This window comes from Stomoxys calcitrans, chromosome 3, assembly GCF_963082655.1.
Source record: "Stomoxys calcitrans chromosome 3, idStoCalc2.1, whole genome shotgun sequence".
Taxonomy (NCBI): Eukaryota; Metazoa; Arthropoda; class Insecta; order Diptera; family Muscidae; genus Stomoxys; species Stomoxys calcitrans.
The window spans coordinates 58,807,104-58,822,217 of record NC_081554.1 but is presented as its reverse complement, the minus strand read 5'-3'; the positions used below and the strand labels follow the sequence as shown (position 1 = coordinate 58,822,217).

Below are 15,114 nucleotides of genomic sequence, written 5' to 3'. Positions count from 1 at the left end.
GGAGTATATGAAAGTCCTAGGCACGCTGTGAAAATTTTGGCCAAACGAGGCGCCAGATAGTCTGCCTCTTTCTGCAGTAACGCCGGAAAAATTGCATCAGGTCCGGGTGACTAAAATGGTTTGAAGCTCCTCAAGGATTCCTTCACCATAAATTTCGTTATTATAATCCTTCGATCAACGTCATTATTCCAAGATTCCGATGTCTCCGTGAGTCCCTTCGTATCCTGTGGAAAATGGGTTTTCATCAAAAGCCTCAACGTGTCCTCCGTTGTCTCTGCTCTCGATCTCATGTCGGCTACAAGTTTTAGTTTGAACATGGGTTTTTGAGAGAAACTTTTTTTATCTTGACGGCGTCATTAACGCTATCGCTATTCCAAGATTCCGGTGTCTCCGTGAGTCCCTTCTTATCCTGTGGAAAATGGTTTTTGATCAAAAGCCTCAACATGTCCTCCGTTGTCTCTGCTCTCACTCCCATGTCGGCTACTAAAGTTTCAGTTTGGACATGGGTTTTTGAGAGAAACTTTTTTATCTTGGCGGCGTCATAGACGTTATCGACCTGTTCGCAGAAAAGCTTCCAGGAGGCACGTTTTGCCGCTCTGGTAATCTTATTGTATTCCTTGAGCCGTGTCTAATACACATCCCAATAAATACTGTAATGCCAAATAAAACGACAAAATAAATAGGCAAGTATTTATTATTAAAAGTCATTGTCGATCATTAAAATTTTAGTTAAATAGATCTTAAAAAATAAAAAACTATTTCGAAAATAAGCGAAAAGAATAAAAAATGAAAAAAACCCTAATATTTGGTCAAGATAATTAAAAAAAAAAAATAATTAAGAATTTAACACATGACGATAAGGGTTTAAAGCAAATAAGGGACGAATTACCTTAACAAATCATGCGTGGTCATATACTTTTGCTACAAAAAGATCAATTAAAAATGGGACTAAATACAAACTAACAAAAAAAAAAAAAAATAAACAAATAAATGTAAGGTGAGGCCAATGTTAACTAAGCCAAGTCGTATAAAGAAAATCATTTAAACAACGTTGTTTTTTAAATGATTGAGATGCAAGAGAAGCTGAGAAAATTGAGGGGAAGAAGAACAATGGGCTTGGCTTGATTTTTAGAATTTTTTCAAATCGATAGACCTCTCATGAGATGAAAACCATAATAAAAAAAATAAAATCCAAGATCTATATACACAATTATTCCCTCTCTGTCTCTGTGTCCTCGTTTTTTTTTTTTTTGTGGGAAACTAATTTAGCTAGAATTACGATTATAATTTAAAATTTTTAAATATTTGCACTATTTTTATGATAATGAAGGGGAAGGGGGATGATTTTAAAGGAGTCGCACATTGCTTAAGTTTCCAGTCGTTTTTTTTTCTTTTCCTACTACAGCTAAGGACACTAGGGTATATCATATAATTCACATATGCCTTCATCCTGGCTTAAACCAAAGATGTAATCATTTTGGGGCGGATTCAAAGGCAATAAGGGGGGATTCTCTAGAAAAGAAAACAAAAAAATTAATTTAGCTATTGTCTTATATCTCAATTATTTTGTATACCTACCCATATGTGGATCATCGGGAAAAAATCTTCGCAATGAATGGCCTGCCATACAATTTTGTAATATAACTCGTGCCGTCAGCTTGTTCTTCATTGCTTCCATTTCCTCTTTCAATTCGGGATTGCAGAAATATGTGTGTTCTTCGGTGACTAGATTTGCTTTGGTGGTAGTTTGTTGCAGCGTTCCCGACGAGTTGGAGTGCGTCGATGAAGCTGATAGTGTGGGCGAAGGTGTTTCCAAGCGCGAAAAGTGTCTCGCTGATTCCGTTTCAGGTTGAGTAGTACTGCAACGACCTTGATTTGTAACCAATCGCACATCAATTGTGCTGCCATTGTCGAGAGAAATGTGCAAAGAGTTCTAGGAATACAAAAAAGTAAAAACAAAGATAAAATAAAAATTAAAAATGGAAAAATAGTTGCTGTTTCTAGTTTGGCTCGAGGTCATATATGTGTATATAGCTTGAGAAACAGTATAACAATATAAATGCCTTTATCTCAATTCCATATGATCGTCTATGAAATCGCTCGGAGGGTTTATGGTCATTTAAGTTTGGATGATGACTTATTTTAGCTTAAAAGACTTTATTAGAGCCCGATATTCTCATATAGATTATGGTAGTGGGAAGAGCCCCCGGGTGGTGGTTGGTGGGTTAAGGGGGTGATGTGGTCCCCCAGAAACGTGGTCCCATAAGTGGGTATGCATTTCGTGCCCTACTCCCAAATACCTTTCATTTGAGCCCCAAATTGCCAAGATCGGTAGATATGTTTGTCCAATTTAGGGCATGTTTTGTGGGGTGAGGTAGTCCCCCAGACACTTAGCCCTGAAAAAATATTAGCATCGTGCTCTACCCTCAAAAAAACCATTTTTTAAACCTCATATTGCCATTGGTTTCAGGGGAGTTTATGGGATAAGGCGTCCCGCAGACACTTGGCCCCAAATTGTTTATTAAATTCGTTTTTAAATCTCAAATACCTTTTCATTTGAGCCACATATTACCATGGTCGGTAAATTTTTTCTATTTGGGGGGGTTTTTGGGAAAGGGTGGTGCCCCAAATACCTTCATTTGATCCCCATACTGCATCGGTCAGTAAATAATTGCTGTTTGTGGGTTGTTTTTGGGGAAAGGGTAGACACCTAAAATAATTGGTTCCGAAAGTGGGTACCAATTTCGTGCTCTACTCCCCAATACCTTTCACTTGAGCCCCACATTGACATGGTCGGTAAATATGTCCGATTTAGAAGTGTTTTGGGGAGTGAGGTGGTCGCCCAAACACTTAGCCCTGGAAATATATCAGCATCTTGCTCTACTCTCAAATATCATTTTTTGAACCCAATATTGCCATTGGCCTCAAATTTGGATATCAAATACGTTTGCTATTCGCAAACTAACCTTTTATTTAAACCCCTTACTGCAAAAGTCAGCAAATATGTCCGGTTTGGGGCATGTGCCCTAAAAACTATAAATATCGAGCTCCACACTCTTTAAGATCCAAAGTGTCATTGTGAGCAAATACGTCTTATTTGGGGGTGGGACGTCATTTAGACAGCTGGTCCTGAATGTTGATATCACATTCGTAGTCTACTCCCAACTAGCTTTCATTTGAGTCCCATATTTCCATAGTCGAGAAACATGATCGTTTTGGGGGCTGTTTTGAGGGATGGGCGGCCACTCAGTGACTTGGCCCTCAAAATATATATCAGATTCTCTCTAAAATACCTCTTATGTGAGCCCCATATTGCAAACACGTCCTATTTGGGTGATTTTATGGGGTTGGGTTGGCCCATAAACACTTTTTTCCAAATATTGTTATCAGATTCGTGCTTTACTCCCAAAGACTTTTCATTTGAGCCCCATCCTTGGCCGACATTTGGATGTCAAATTCGTAATCTACTCGCAAATACCATTCATTTGAGTCCCATATTGCCCGTTGTCAGTAAATATCTCCGATTTAGGGGGATTGGTGTGGTACCCCAAACACTTGGATATCAGATAAGTTTTCTACTCTCAAATACCTTTCATTTGAGTCCCATATTGTCGTGATTGGACTTTATATATATTTGGAAGGTTTTGGGGGTGGGGCGGCCCCCTAGGTACCCCATCCGAAATTTGGATACCAAATTTTTGTTTGTAGGCTACTATAGGAGAGCACACAAAATCCGAGATCTGAGGTTTCTGAAAATTAGGGTTAGGGGTTAGTACCCTATTTTCACCCCGGTATCATTATGCACCATCTGTGAAAAAGGGTGAGTTGGCCTTGAAAATATATATCGGATTCGTGTTTTACTCTAAAAACCCTCTTATTTGAGCCTCATATTGCAATAGTCAGCAAATACTTTCTATTGTGTGGCCCCATAGACACTTTTCCCGAATATTGAAATTAGATTCGTGCTTTACACCCAAAGACCTTTCATTTGAGCCCCATATTGCTATGGTCGCAAATTTGTCCCCTTTTGTGGAGAGGCGGCCCCCCAAATACTTGGTCCCATATTTGGATGTCAGATTTAAATTCTACACCCAAATACCTTTTATTTAAGCCCCATAATCCCATGGTCAGTAAATAAGTCCTCTTTGGGGGGTGTTTGGAGAAGGGGTGGATTTCCAGAAACGTGGTCCTACATTTGAATATTAGATTCGTATTCTACTCGCAAATACCTTTTATTTGAGCCCCATAATGCCATGGTCGGTAAATATGTCCGATTTAGGGGTGTTTTGGGGGTTGGGGTGGTCCCCCTAACAGTTGGTCCGACAAATGGATATCAGATACGTTTTCTTATACTAAATACCTTTCATTTGAGTCCCATATTGTCGTGATAGGTCTAAATATATGTTTGGTAGGTTTTAGCGTGGGGCGGCCCCCCTAGGTACCCCATCCGAAATTTGCATACCAAATTTTTATTTTGAGAAAGCACACAAAATTTGGCTTAAATCACACCACCCATCTCCGAGATCTGGCATTTCTGAAAATTAGGGTAAGGAGGAGAGGGCCCACCCTTCAGATATCAAAAAATATAGTACCCAATTTTTACCACGGGATCATTATGCACCATCTGTGAAAATTACAAGAAAATCGGTTCAGCCGTTTCTGAGTCTATAAGGAACACACAAACAAACGAACAAACACAAATTGATTTTTATATCGGGTTGCCCAAAAAGTAATTGCGGATTTTTTAAAAGAAAGTAAATGCATTTTTAATAAAACTTAGAATGAACTTTAATCAAATATACTTTTTTACACTTTTTTTCTATAGCAAGCTAAAAGTAACAGCTGATAACTGACAAAAGAAAGAATGCAATTACAGAGTCACAAGCTGTGAAAAAATTTGTCAACGCCGACTATATGAAAAATCCGCAATTACTTTTTGGGCAACGCAATATATAAGATTCGTAACACATATTTTTAATACAATTTTGACAACGAGTCCAATATCCAAGAAGCTGGAAATATGCTAAAGCCATTCCAAACCCCAAAACTGCAAACGAGTATCGACCCAAGTCAATCCTACCTTCCCTGTCAAAAGCTTTTGAAAGAGTTGTTCATCAGCAGATATATGAGTATTTAAATGAACAAAAACTTCTTTCAAATAGACAGTCTGGTTTTGGAAGTAAGATCGAGTTTGGATGATGGAATGCTTTCCTGTCTTGTATTGCTAGATCACTCCAAAGCATTTGACTGTGTTGACCATAGCATATTATGCAGAAAGCTTAAACATTTTTTCAACTTTTCAAGCGCTGCAACCAAACTAATATCTTACTGTTTATAGGATCGTGTCCAGTCTATCGTGGTAGGAATTCGCGTTTCCACACCATTGCATGGACTTCCTCAAAGGTACATATTGGGACCGCTTCTATTTTGTATGCATATAAATGAACTGCCAACCATACTGACACATTAAAATATCCAAATCTATGCAGACCATTTACAAATCTATCTGAATTGCTCAAAGACAGAACTATGTCATGGTATAGAGAAGCTAAACACCGACTTAAGAAATATCAACATGTGGGCTATGGAAAACAAACTGCACATTAATCCAAACAAATCAAAATTCATTATTTTTTAAACCGCTGCCAGGAAGTGGTGTGCGAATACCCTGTGCAAATTGGAAATGACGCAATCAAGCAGATATATAAAACAAAAAATCTTGGTGTAATTATTAATCAAACACTAACATGGAAGGACCATATCATATCAGCGACAGGCAAAATCTTCGGAATGTTAAGAACACTCTATAAAACACATTTATACACACCATAGAACATCAGATCGCTTTTAGCGAAATCATATCTTGTAGCTATACTCCTATATGGCTGTGAGTTGTTTAGCCAATGTGACTCGAGAAGCAGAAATCGGTTGGAAATGGCACATAACGCTATAATAAGATATGTCTATGGCCTAAAGAGATATGCAGGTGTTTCAACTTTTACAAAAAAGTTGCATGGTATCGCATTCGGCGATTAATTTTTTACAAGAACACTTTTAATGATACACAAGTTAGTGTACAACAGAACTTTTGAAAATCTTCACGCCAAACTTATAATTGATAGATCTAGTAGAAGAATAGTAATAGTACCCATTCACAATTTTTCTACAATGCTATTCGTCTTTGGAACTTTCTGCCTCCTCATATTCAATATATTGGCAACGCAAATGCTTTTAAGAAAGCTTTATATGATTATCTCTAATAGCTTTCTGTTTGTTTCTCTTTCTAGACGAACTCAATGATCGGAGATGCAATGTGGCAATATGGACTCAAATGAAAGGTATTTGAGAGTAGAAAACGAAATTGATATCCAATTTTGGAGCCAAGTGTTCGGGAGTACGCCCTTAATCATCACCTAAACTGAACTTCAATTACGACTATAGCAAAGCTCAAATCAACGGTGTTTGTGAGTAAAGAACAAATTTGATATCTATTTTCAAGGCAAAGTGCCGGTGGCCGTCCCAGCACCTAAACATCCTCCAAACGGTTCATATTTACCGACCATGGCAATATGGGGCTCAAATTAAAGGGAATCGGGAGTGGAGCAAGAGTTTTGTTATCTTTGAGTCGAAATGACCTAAAAAGAATTTTTTTTGCGCTCTCACAGTTGGGGTCGTGTGCCGCGATGGCCAACCAAAACTCGCAAAATGGATATACAGACCAATCACGTCAATTTCGAGCCATGTCTTTGGGGAGCCGCCCCACCCCAAAATACCTCCCTATTATATAAAAGCTATTTGCGGTGGAAATTGATTGATTTTCAGGCAATTGGTACTCATTTCCGGGACAAAGACCCTGGGGTCCAACCCACCCTCAAACGCAACTTATTTACCGATCATGCCACTATGGGACTCATATGAAATGTTTTTGAAAGTAGAGCACGAATCTTATTTTTACTTTAATGGCCAAGTGACATTCCCCGAAATAACCCCTAATCCGGAATACGATAATATAGGACACAATACGGTAATATAGGACTCAAAAGAAAAGTATGTGGCAGTAGAGTAAAAATTTGCCCAGGAACCAAGCAAGGGCAAACTTCTCACACATCAATGAGTGCTTTGCGATTCATGTTTAAACCAAGGGACCTTTTGTATAGCCGAGTCCGAACGGCGGGAGAGAATTTTTTACAAGCTCATGCAAGGCATGGTACCTAGCAAATGTCGCCAGCATTAAGAGGGGATAACCACCGCTTTAAAATTTATCCGATGTTCTCGCCAGGATTGGAACGCAGGCGTTCAGTGTCAAAGGCGGACAGAGACTACAGTGGCATAAATTCTATATCTACATTCACGGCGAAGTTTTGCCACCCTAAAAAGATATTAGAGTGTTAAAGAAGGCGCAGCGGAGAGGGCCCGGTTCGGCTAGTTTTCTATAATAATCACTAATCGATGAAATTTTGTATAAAAACTAAATATCAACGAAATTTTCTATAAAAATTGAATAGGCACAAAATTTTCTATAAAAATCAAATTTCGTCGAAATTTTCCATAAAAATGTTAATTTTCTACAAAATTTTCTATAAAAATGAGATTTGGACGAAATCTTCTGTAAAAGATCAAATCTGGACGAAATTTTTTATAAAAATCAATATTGACAAACTCATCTATAAAAACTAAATATCGATGACATTTTCTTTTAAAATTAAATTTGGGTAAAATTTTCACAAAAATCAATTTTCGACGAAATTTTCTATAAAAATGAAATTTCGACGTAATTTTTTATAACAATGTAGTTGGGGTGAGAATTTCTATAAAAATTAAATTTTGACGAAATTTTCGATAAAAATTAAATTTCAACAAAATTTTCTATAAAAATTAAATTTCAAGGAAATTTTCTATAAAAATTAAATTTCAACGAAATTTTCCATAAAAATTAAATTTCGACGAAATGACGTATAAAAATCGATTTTCAACAAAATTTCCTATAAAAAGCGCATTTTAGCGAAATTTTCTATAAAAATCAAATTTTAGCGAAATTTTTTGTAAAAATTAAACTTTGAAGAAATTTTTACAAAAACCCATATTTCGAATAAATTTTCTATAAATACCAAATTTTGACAAAATTTTCTAAAGAAATCAAATTCCGACAAAATTTTCTAGAAAAATTAAACTAAAAGAATTTTTTTATAAATGCCTCAATGAGCCAGTTGTCCTATGTGTTGCGTAATGATGCCGAGAGCCCTACTGATCTCCTGCTTACTAAGGTTTGCATAAGCCTGGTCTTTTTATTTTACTGATGTCCCTAAAGGATTTGTGTAAGCGTCGCTAACCCATTTAACTCGGACGGCGCTGCCTTAAAAGTCTTTGCATTCACCAAGTTTGTCGACAGCAGTCCTCTAGTCCTTACAGCCAAGTAATCTGACCTCTTATTTCGCAAGGAGCTTCACTCGTATACTTTAGGTTTAGGTAGGTTTTGGATTTTATGGTCAATGATACAAAAGTGCTTGGTATTCTCATCGCCGTTGTTACATCATCATCACCCAGTATAGATTCGAAACTTTCTGTTTCCAGCGCATCGACAAAGACCTAACGTTTCAATGACCAGTCAGGACTTCTATGAGTATTCCGTGGTCATGCTTCAGTTTCCAGCGCAACGACAAAGACCTAACGTATCAATGACCAGTCAGGACTCCTATCAGCATTTCGTGGTCATGTTTCCTCAGTTGTTGTAGAAAGCGACCACTTCCCAAGAATCTCGAAAGGGGAGCTATTTCGACCGACTCGTTCGCCGCCATCTCTCTTTGCATCATCTAACCAGTCTAGACTTGACATATTAAGCGCCGACTGATTCTTTAGATATTTCGTGAAAATCCGAACGTTCAACGACTTCGGCATTGAAATCGTCTCTAGTGCCTTCATGGCAACAAAGACCTCTACCAGAAGCCTATATCATTTCCTAATTTGTCTAATTTAGAACCATCCGTCTACACAGAAGGTCCCGAGAAACGATCAGATGGACTCGCGCTCAAGGGAACCCTTTTCGAGAAAACGATTCGTCAACAAGGACTCTCCTCGTAATTAATCCGTCGCGCCGATCTTCGTTGCCACACACCAAAAATACAGGTGCAAGAACCTAAGTTCGAGCATGGTGTTCAGTGGCTCTCTCGGGGCACTGCTCCTTGATTCGGAGATCAACACCGCCGCTCTAGCCTGCACCTTCGCCATCGTCTTGAGGAGCCCAATGTCACCGCAGACATACTTAGTGTTGTTTTTGTTGTAGCAGTTTGTTATCTTCTATCTTTCGTCTGCTTGATTCTGCTGAGTGTCAAAACCCAGGAACCCTGCGATTAAGGTGGGGTGCGTCCTCAGGGATCTGGGTCTGAGTCGAGTGGGTTTGGGGTGACGTGTATCGTGCGGTCCCTGGTTACAATTGGGACATACATCTTGCACGTCGGCATCAATCCTTGCTCTGTAGGAGTTGACGCTACTGCATCTGGTGGAACGTAATTGAGCCAGGACTACTCTGGTTTGCGGGGGGAGGTCAATTTCTTCAGTGGGGAGGTCAATTTCTTCAGGTGCAATGGGAGGCGGTCGTTATCCATGGACTACATCTGCTACCGTATGTGCATGAATGTTGTCTGGATCTGCTTGATATGCCGCTTGAGATTCTAGAGACATACTTGGTTTACACCAGGTACTTGGTACACATCCAGTGTACCGTCCCCGGCCTAAGCCTCCAACTCTTTCCAAAACTAGTTTCGACAGAAGTAGAGCACATTCAGTCCCCATTTGACGCTATCCTCGACGATATTTCTCCAGCTCAGTCTCTGGACACGAATCAGAGGCCCTCTGTAGGGAGCGGCAACTCCACACCGTTCAGAACAGGTTCCCTGACTGAGCTTTCGCCTCTTGGTTAAGAGTATCAGCTTAGTTTTTCTGGGGTTTATGCCGAGCCCATGGCAATCGCCCATTCAAAGGGCAACCTTGACACTCCTTCAACGAGATCGTTGAGAGAAATCGGCCACTCACCATTATGACAACATCATCGGCGAACACGTAGAGTGGAGAACGACCGCCACCCATTGCACCCGAAGAAATCGACCTCCCCCGGCAAACCAGAGTGGTTCTGGCTCAATTACGTTCCGGCAGATGCAGCCGCCTCAATTCCCACAGAGCTAGGATTGATGCCGACGTGCAAGATGTTTGTCCCGATTGTAACCAGGGACCGCACGATACACGTCACCTGTTTAACTGCCCGGCCAGACCCACTCGACTCAGACCCAGATCCCTGTGGACGCACCCCATCTTACTCGCAGAGTTCTTGGGTCTTGACACTCAACAGAATCAAGCAGACGAAAGATAGAACACAATAAACTGCTTCAACAACAACAACATCATCGGCAACGACCTGCACTTTCTCCTTATTTAGCGATTCCTAACCGTCCTCTGGGAAGGCTGGATCGTTCTGGTACATAAAATCGATCGCAGTATGAACGTTTCCTCTTAAACGATCTGAGATTCCCATTGATATCAAAGAGTCACAAAAGAGGGGTTAAAATCCCTCCTTGCGGAGTTTTTCTTGCCACAATCTGCCCAATCGACTTCAACTTCTTAACGATATTAAAATCATTTTCTATATCCAAGGAGGTCGCCAAAATGAAGATACCCTCCGTCAAATTCTTTTCGATGTAGCTAACCGACCCATTCCCCTTCCTTTGGTATGAAATGATACCCGGCACAGGATAACCATGAGCACAACACGGGCTGCATCTTTGAGCACAAATCTTCTTCTTTGTTATCACGAAAAGCTTAGCTGGGAGCCACCGGGTGCGTCCACAGGTTGCGGTATCGAATGGAGTGAGAGGCCGGGCGGCACCGGCACTTGCTGAGATACTAAGCCCGTATGACGCTCGATACGACAAGACGAGTTGTTTCCGCATTTAAACCAATGGTAACGTAACGTTATCTCGGCGATCGGTCCTATGGACAGGAATGGGCTTAGTCAGCTATGGAGCTCGATGAGGATTGCTACCCCCACATACAAGAATGTAGCTGCCAAAACCACAACTATGAAAGTTCTGAAGCAGATTTATTCTATTTAAAATATTCTTGTTAATATAGCGAAAAAAGCATAGCATAAACTTCTATTTTCTTTCTTAGCATTTGTTTAAAAACGCAGACTGGTCCTACACATGTGCATACATACGAATCTTTCTGATAATGTAATAGGTAATTATAGAAATCATTACACACACTTTAATAAATTACTCATTCAGCAAAAAAACAAATGAAATAGGGGCAAGTTGGTATATGCAACAGGGTTAATGACGATGATTTAAAGATTATTACTCAAAGATTTTGGAGGAGGGTAATAGCAATCCCATACATTCTTTCTTTGTTTGTTTTTTTGTAGTTAGTTTATTAGTCTTACCTTTCGCCTTACTAATTTAACTTCTTCATCATGACTGGGAATAGTTAGGACCACATCATCGCCAAATACCGAAAGCAAATCATCGCGGGTAACATATGCAAACGATCTATTCGCGGCATCTTCTTGAACATTTTTGAGATTTCGTCGGGCAATATCCAATTGATCATCAATATCAGCTTCCAGAGCCACTAATTGGTTGCACCGTGTTTTTACTTCTCTAAATATGGAGTCATCACTTTGACCATCTAGTCCACCCCTGCATAAACAACAATAAATTATTACGAGTTTTTATCATCTGTTACACAGCTGTCATCAAAATAAATCTAAACATACCTCCATCGGACCACACTAGAATATCGAGTTTTTTCAATAAGCCCCACACCTTCCAATACATTTGTAATGTCGTAAATCCGACGCTTTTGCACATCTAATATATCCGCAGCCTTATGGGCAATTTTGAAAAGGGGAAGAGTAAGAGAGAGAGAGAGAGGAGAGAAAATCACTTTAAACATCGTAATTAATCACATTCACCTGCGGTATCAAAAATTCTTAGAAATATTTGGCGCCTTAGCGCAACTCAGGTGAGGGAAACAAATACACCATCATCACAATAACCTTAACACATAGATTTACACACTTCACCCACCAACATACAATTACAATAGAAGTCATTGTCGTATGCCAAACATCTTAGATATTTTGGTGGTGGTTTTTTGGAAATCAACAACGCTCAGGCCCCATACGACAGACTTACATCCTTTAGATCGATTTCTCCTCCATTTGAGATCATGAGATCAACAAATTTCTGTGTCAGCAGCACCAAGGATCCAATGGCTCTGCCAGGTGTTTGAGGAGTTTGCCCTTGTTTTTCACGTTCAGTGGGTTGTTGTCGGGGCGTTCCATAGCCATCTTTAGGGGGACATGATTTTTTCGGTGTATTTTCTGGTGTTTCCATTTTGTGTGAATCGATAATTTATTCTTCAAAATGTTCTTCAATTATTTACTTAAGCTTTTTCACAATAATTAAGCGCTTTAAAACGCGATTCGTTTTAATTTTCTACAAATTAAATTCTAAAATTTGGCGCTTGTTAGTTTGCCGCCGCCATTTGATATTTTTCTATCTTTATTTTCATTTATTCACTATATTCATTCCTTATTACGAAAGAGAGAATGGAGAAGGTCACAAGAAGTGTCAAACTCGTCAGAGTTGCTAATGCAGTTTGCAATCGTTTACAAGGAAAACACAATGAGTTCGGTTTGTGCCTTTGTGGAAAAAGAACACATGAGCATTAAATGTATGTCCATAGGTCTGTTCGCGTACAGTTTCAGTAAAAAAAATTGCATTATTCTTTTTTCCTATTTATTTGAATAAAAGAGCTTATTTTCAAAAAAACATCTGCGTGATAATGCAAACCTCTGTTGGAAAAAAAAGCCACAAGCTGAAATTTGCAAGCTCTCAATTACCCAATTCTCAAAATGTTCTTCGCTCTCACGCACTCTTCCGCTCTTTTCTGCCGGCAAATAAAGTACGCGAACGACTTCCAGCAAAAGTGGAAATATGCACACATTTTTAAGTACAAAAATACACTTGCATACTTTCTGCACACGTATACACACGCACACAATTTATTTGTGTGTGTTGACAAAATGTCGACGAGCTTGATGGCAAGATGGCAATTTTACCATCTTGATTTTTAGTTTTTTTTTTTAAATTTTTTTTATGTTGTTGAACTAATGAGAAAAAATTTAAATAATAAATTGTCGCAGGAAAGCTGATTAAAAAGTTTATTGCATTAATTTTTATAGTGGAAATACAATAACAAGGATCTCTACTATTTAATTTTAATGTGTTCTGGGAGTAGCATACAAACAATTTGAAAAAAGACCTTTTGCGTTTGGGTTGTATATTATTCAGCATTCGGAATAGTCGTGGAAATTGTTTATTGTTTCGCGAGCGAAGCTTGACAGTAATCAAATGTTTTTGTTTCTATTGTTTTCGCAAATAATTAATTTCGAACCTGTGCACATGGAGCAACAGCGAGAGCCGTTGCCGTTGTTTAGCGTTCGATGCAATCAATACAACTTCCAACAGATGCACAGAATCATGTGTAGTACGGAAGAAGGGTACTTTGCCACAGAAAAATGTCTGTCATTACACAAAAATACATGCATTGGGAAAAAGTACAGCTAATAGACAAGGTTGTTGTTAATGGTGGTGTTTCAAGGTTGGGATTTATCTGACGATAAAACCCCGTTTGTGGTGCCATGAATTGCCTTGCCGGTATGCTGGCGTTTAGCGCGGCTAGGGCTCGCCGGATGGGGGTGGTTCTTGCAACCATGACATCTATCACACCATAAACCAAAAAAAATCATACCGGTCTTTGCGTAAGAAAGAAAGAAAAAGGTAGGCCAAAATAAGTCCATGAAAAAAAAGGAACAGGAGACAATGTCGAGAAAAAAACAAACACGTTCACTCACGAAATTAATGGACAAATAACCTACACTGCACCGGACGATACGTGGCTTGGCGGCTGGTATGCCAAGCACTTGGCCCTCCCACAGAAGCCACGATCGGGCTTCACCATGATACCTACACCATGCCCTAGGTATCCCAACATCGGTACCCCTACTTACCTCTTACACGCTCCCTACCACCTTCCTAAAATCGGCCTAAGCCAAACACATTTCTAATTCCGTATTCCAAACGTTATAAAACTGCCCTCTTTATTGTCACAAGTACAAAGAAATCTTAAATAGAATTCCAACAATGACATCCACCGTTCGCCTTCGATCCGATCTTTTCTATCCGCTGAAGTAAGGTTCCCGGTTTGCTTCGGCCGGGCTGCCGCTGATGTCCGTCCGCGTATAAACGTCGGAAGTTGGTTCTGTCCGTCCGTGTTGTCTATATGAATATATTCCGCCTTTTCTGTTTTCTTTCAATCAATTCCTTTTTCTCCTTTTAGGTTTGACAAGCTGATATCCCCACCTAACGGGCAAAAGCTCCCTGATCAACGTATTGAGGACCTACCCGGATTAGAGCTCTGATCCTAGCGCCTACGGTTCCTCTAAAACGGAACTCACTAAATTTAAGTTGGGACAGATAACCCTTCTTGTCTCCCCCAGGTAAAAAAAGAAAATTAATATATATATATATATATCTAGATAGTATTGGGCACAAATATATTTATATATGTAAGTATTTACTGTAAAAAAAAAGGTCTGTCTTTATAGGTCGTCCGTTTTGGTCCGGAGTCCGGCATTTACCCTTGCAACCCGGGGAGGTTGCAAGCATCAGGAGCTCCCACGTTGATTGGAGTGGCGATGGTGACTGGGCGTGGCTGATGACCGACGATAGGTGTATTGTAATTATTCCTTATTTTGCTTATACTTCATATATTTTCCAGACTCTCTATTTAGGCTATAAATCCAATTCAGTTTGTAGGTTAAGCCTTTTTTTTTATTTGTAGGTTAAGCTCTATTTAGTTTGTAAGTTAAACTCTATTTAGTTTGTAAGTTACACTCTATTTAGTTTGCAAGTTACACTCTGTTTAGTTGGTAAGTTTTAATCTCATATAGTTTTTAGGTTGTAACTTCCTGATGCACGTAGTTTTTAGGATTAATTCGCATGTAGTTTTTCAAGATTAATTGACACGTAGCTTTTAAGATTATTCGGCATGTAGATT

At 39.2% G+C, this 15,114-nt stretch overlaps 1 protein-coding gene across 1 annotated transcript; it reads right to left on the bottom strand.

Moving 5' to 3' along the window:
* Positions 1–679: 679 nt before the first annotated feature.
* Positions 680–12,579, bottom strand: LOC106081750 (transcription factor E2F2). The gene is made up of 5 exons (XM_013243935.2): positions 12,186–12,579; positions 11,765–11,874; positions 11,432–11,687; positions 1,579–1,933; positions 680–1,512 (listed from the first exon to the last, which is right to left on the bottom strand). The coding sequence occupies exons 1-5, from the start codon at positions 12,384–12,386 to the stop codon at positions 1,415–1,417; spliced, it is 1,020 nt and encodes a 339-aa protein (XP_013099389.1). The 5' UTR covers positions 12,387–12,579; the 3' UTR covers positions 680–1,414.
* Positions 12,580–15,114: the final 2,535 nt, after the last annotated feature.

Excerpts from the sequence above, each read along its gene's own strand:
- LOC106081750 (XM_013243935.2), bottom strand. The coding sequence starts at position 12,386 with ATGGAAACACCAGAAAATACACCGAAAAAATCATGTCCCCCTAAAGAT. Across the intron at positions 11,875-12,185 it reads GAGAAATCGATCTAAAGGAT|GCTGCGGATATATTAGATGT; the intron begins GTAAGTCTGTCG and ends ATTGCCCATAAG. Across the intron at positions 11,688-11,764 it reads TCTAGTGTGGTCCGATGGAG|GGGTGGACTAGATGGTCAAA; the intron begins GTATGTTTAGAT and ends TTGTTTATGCAG.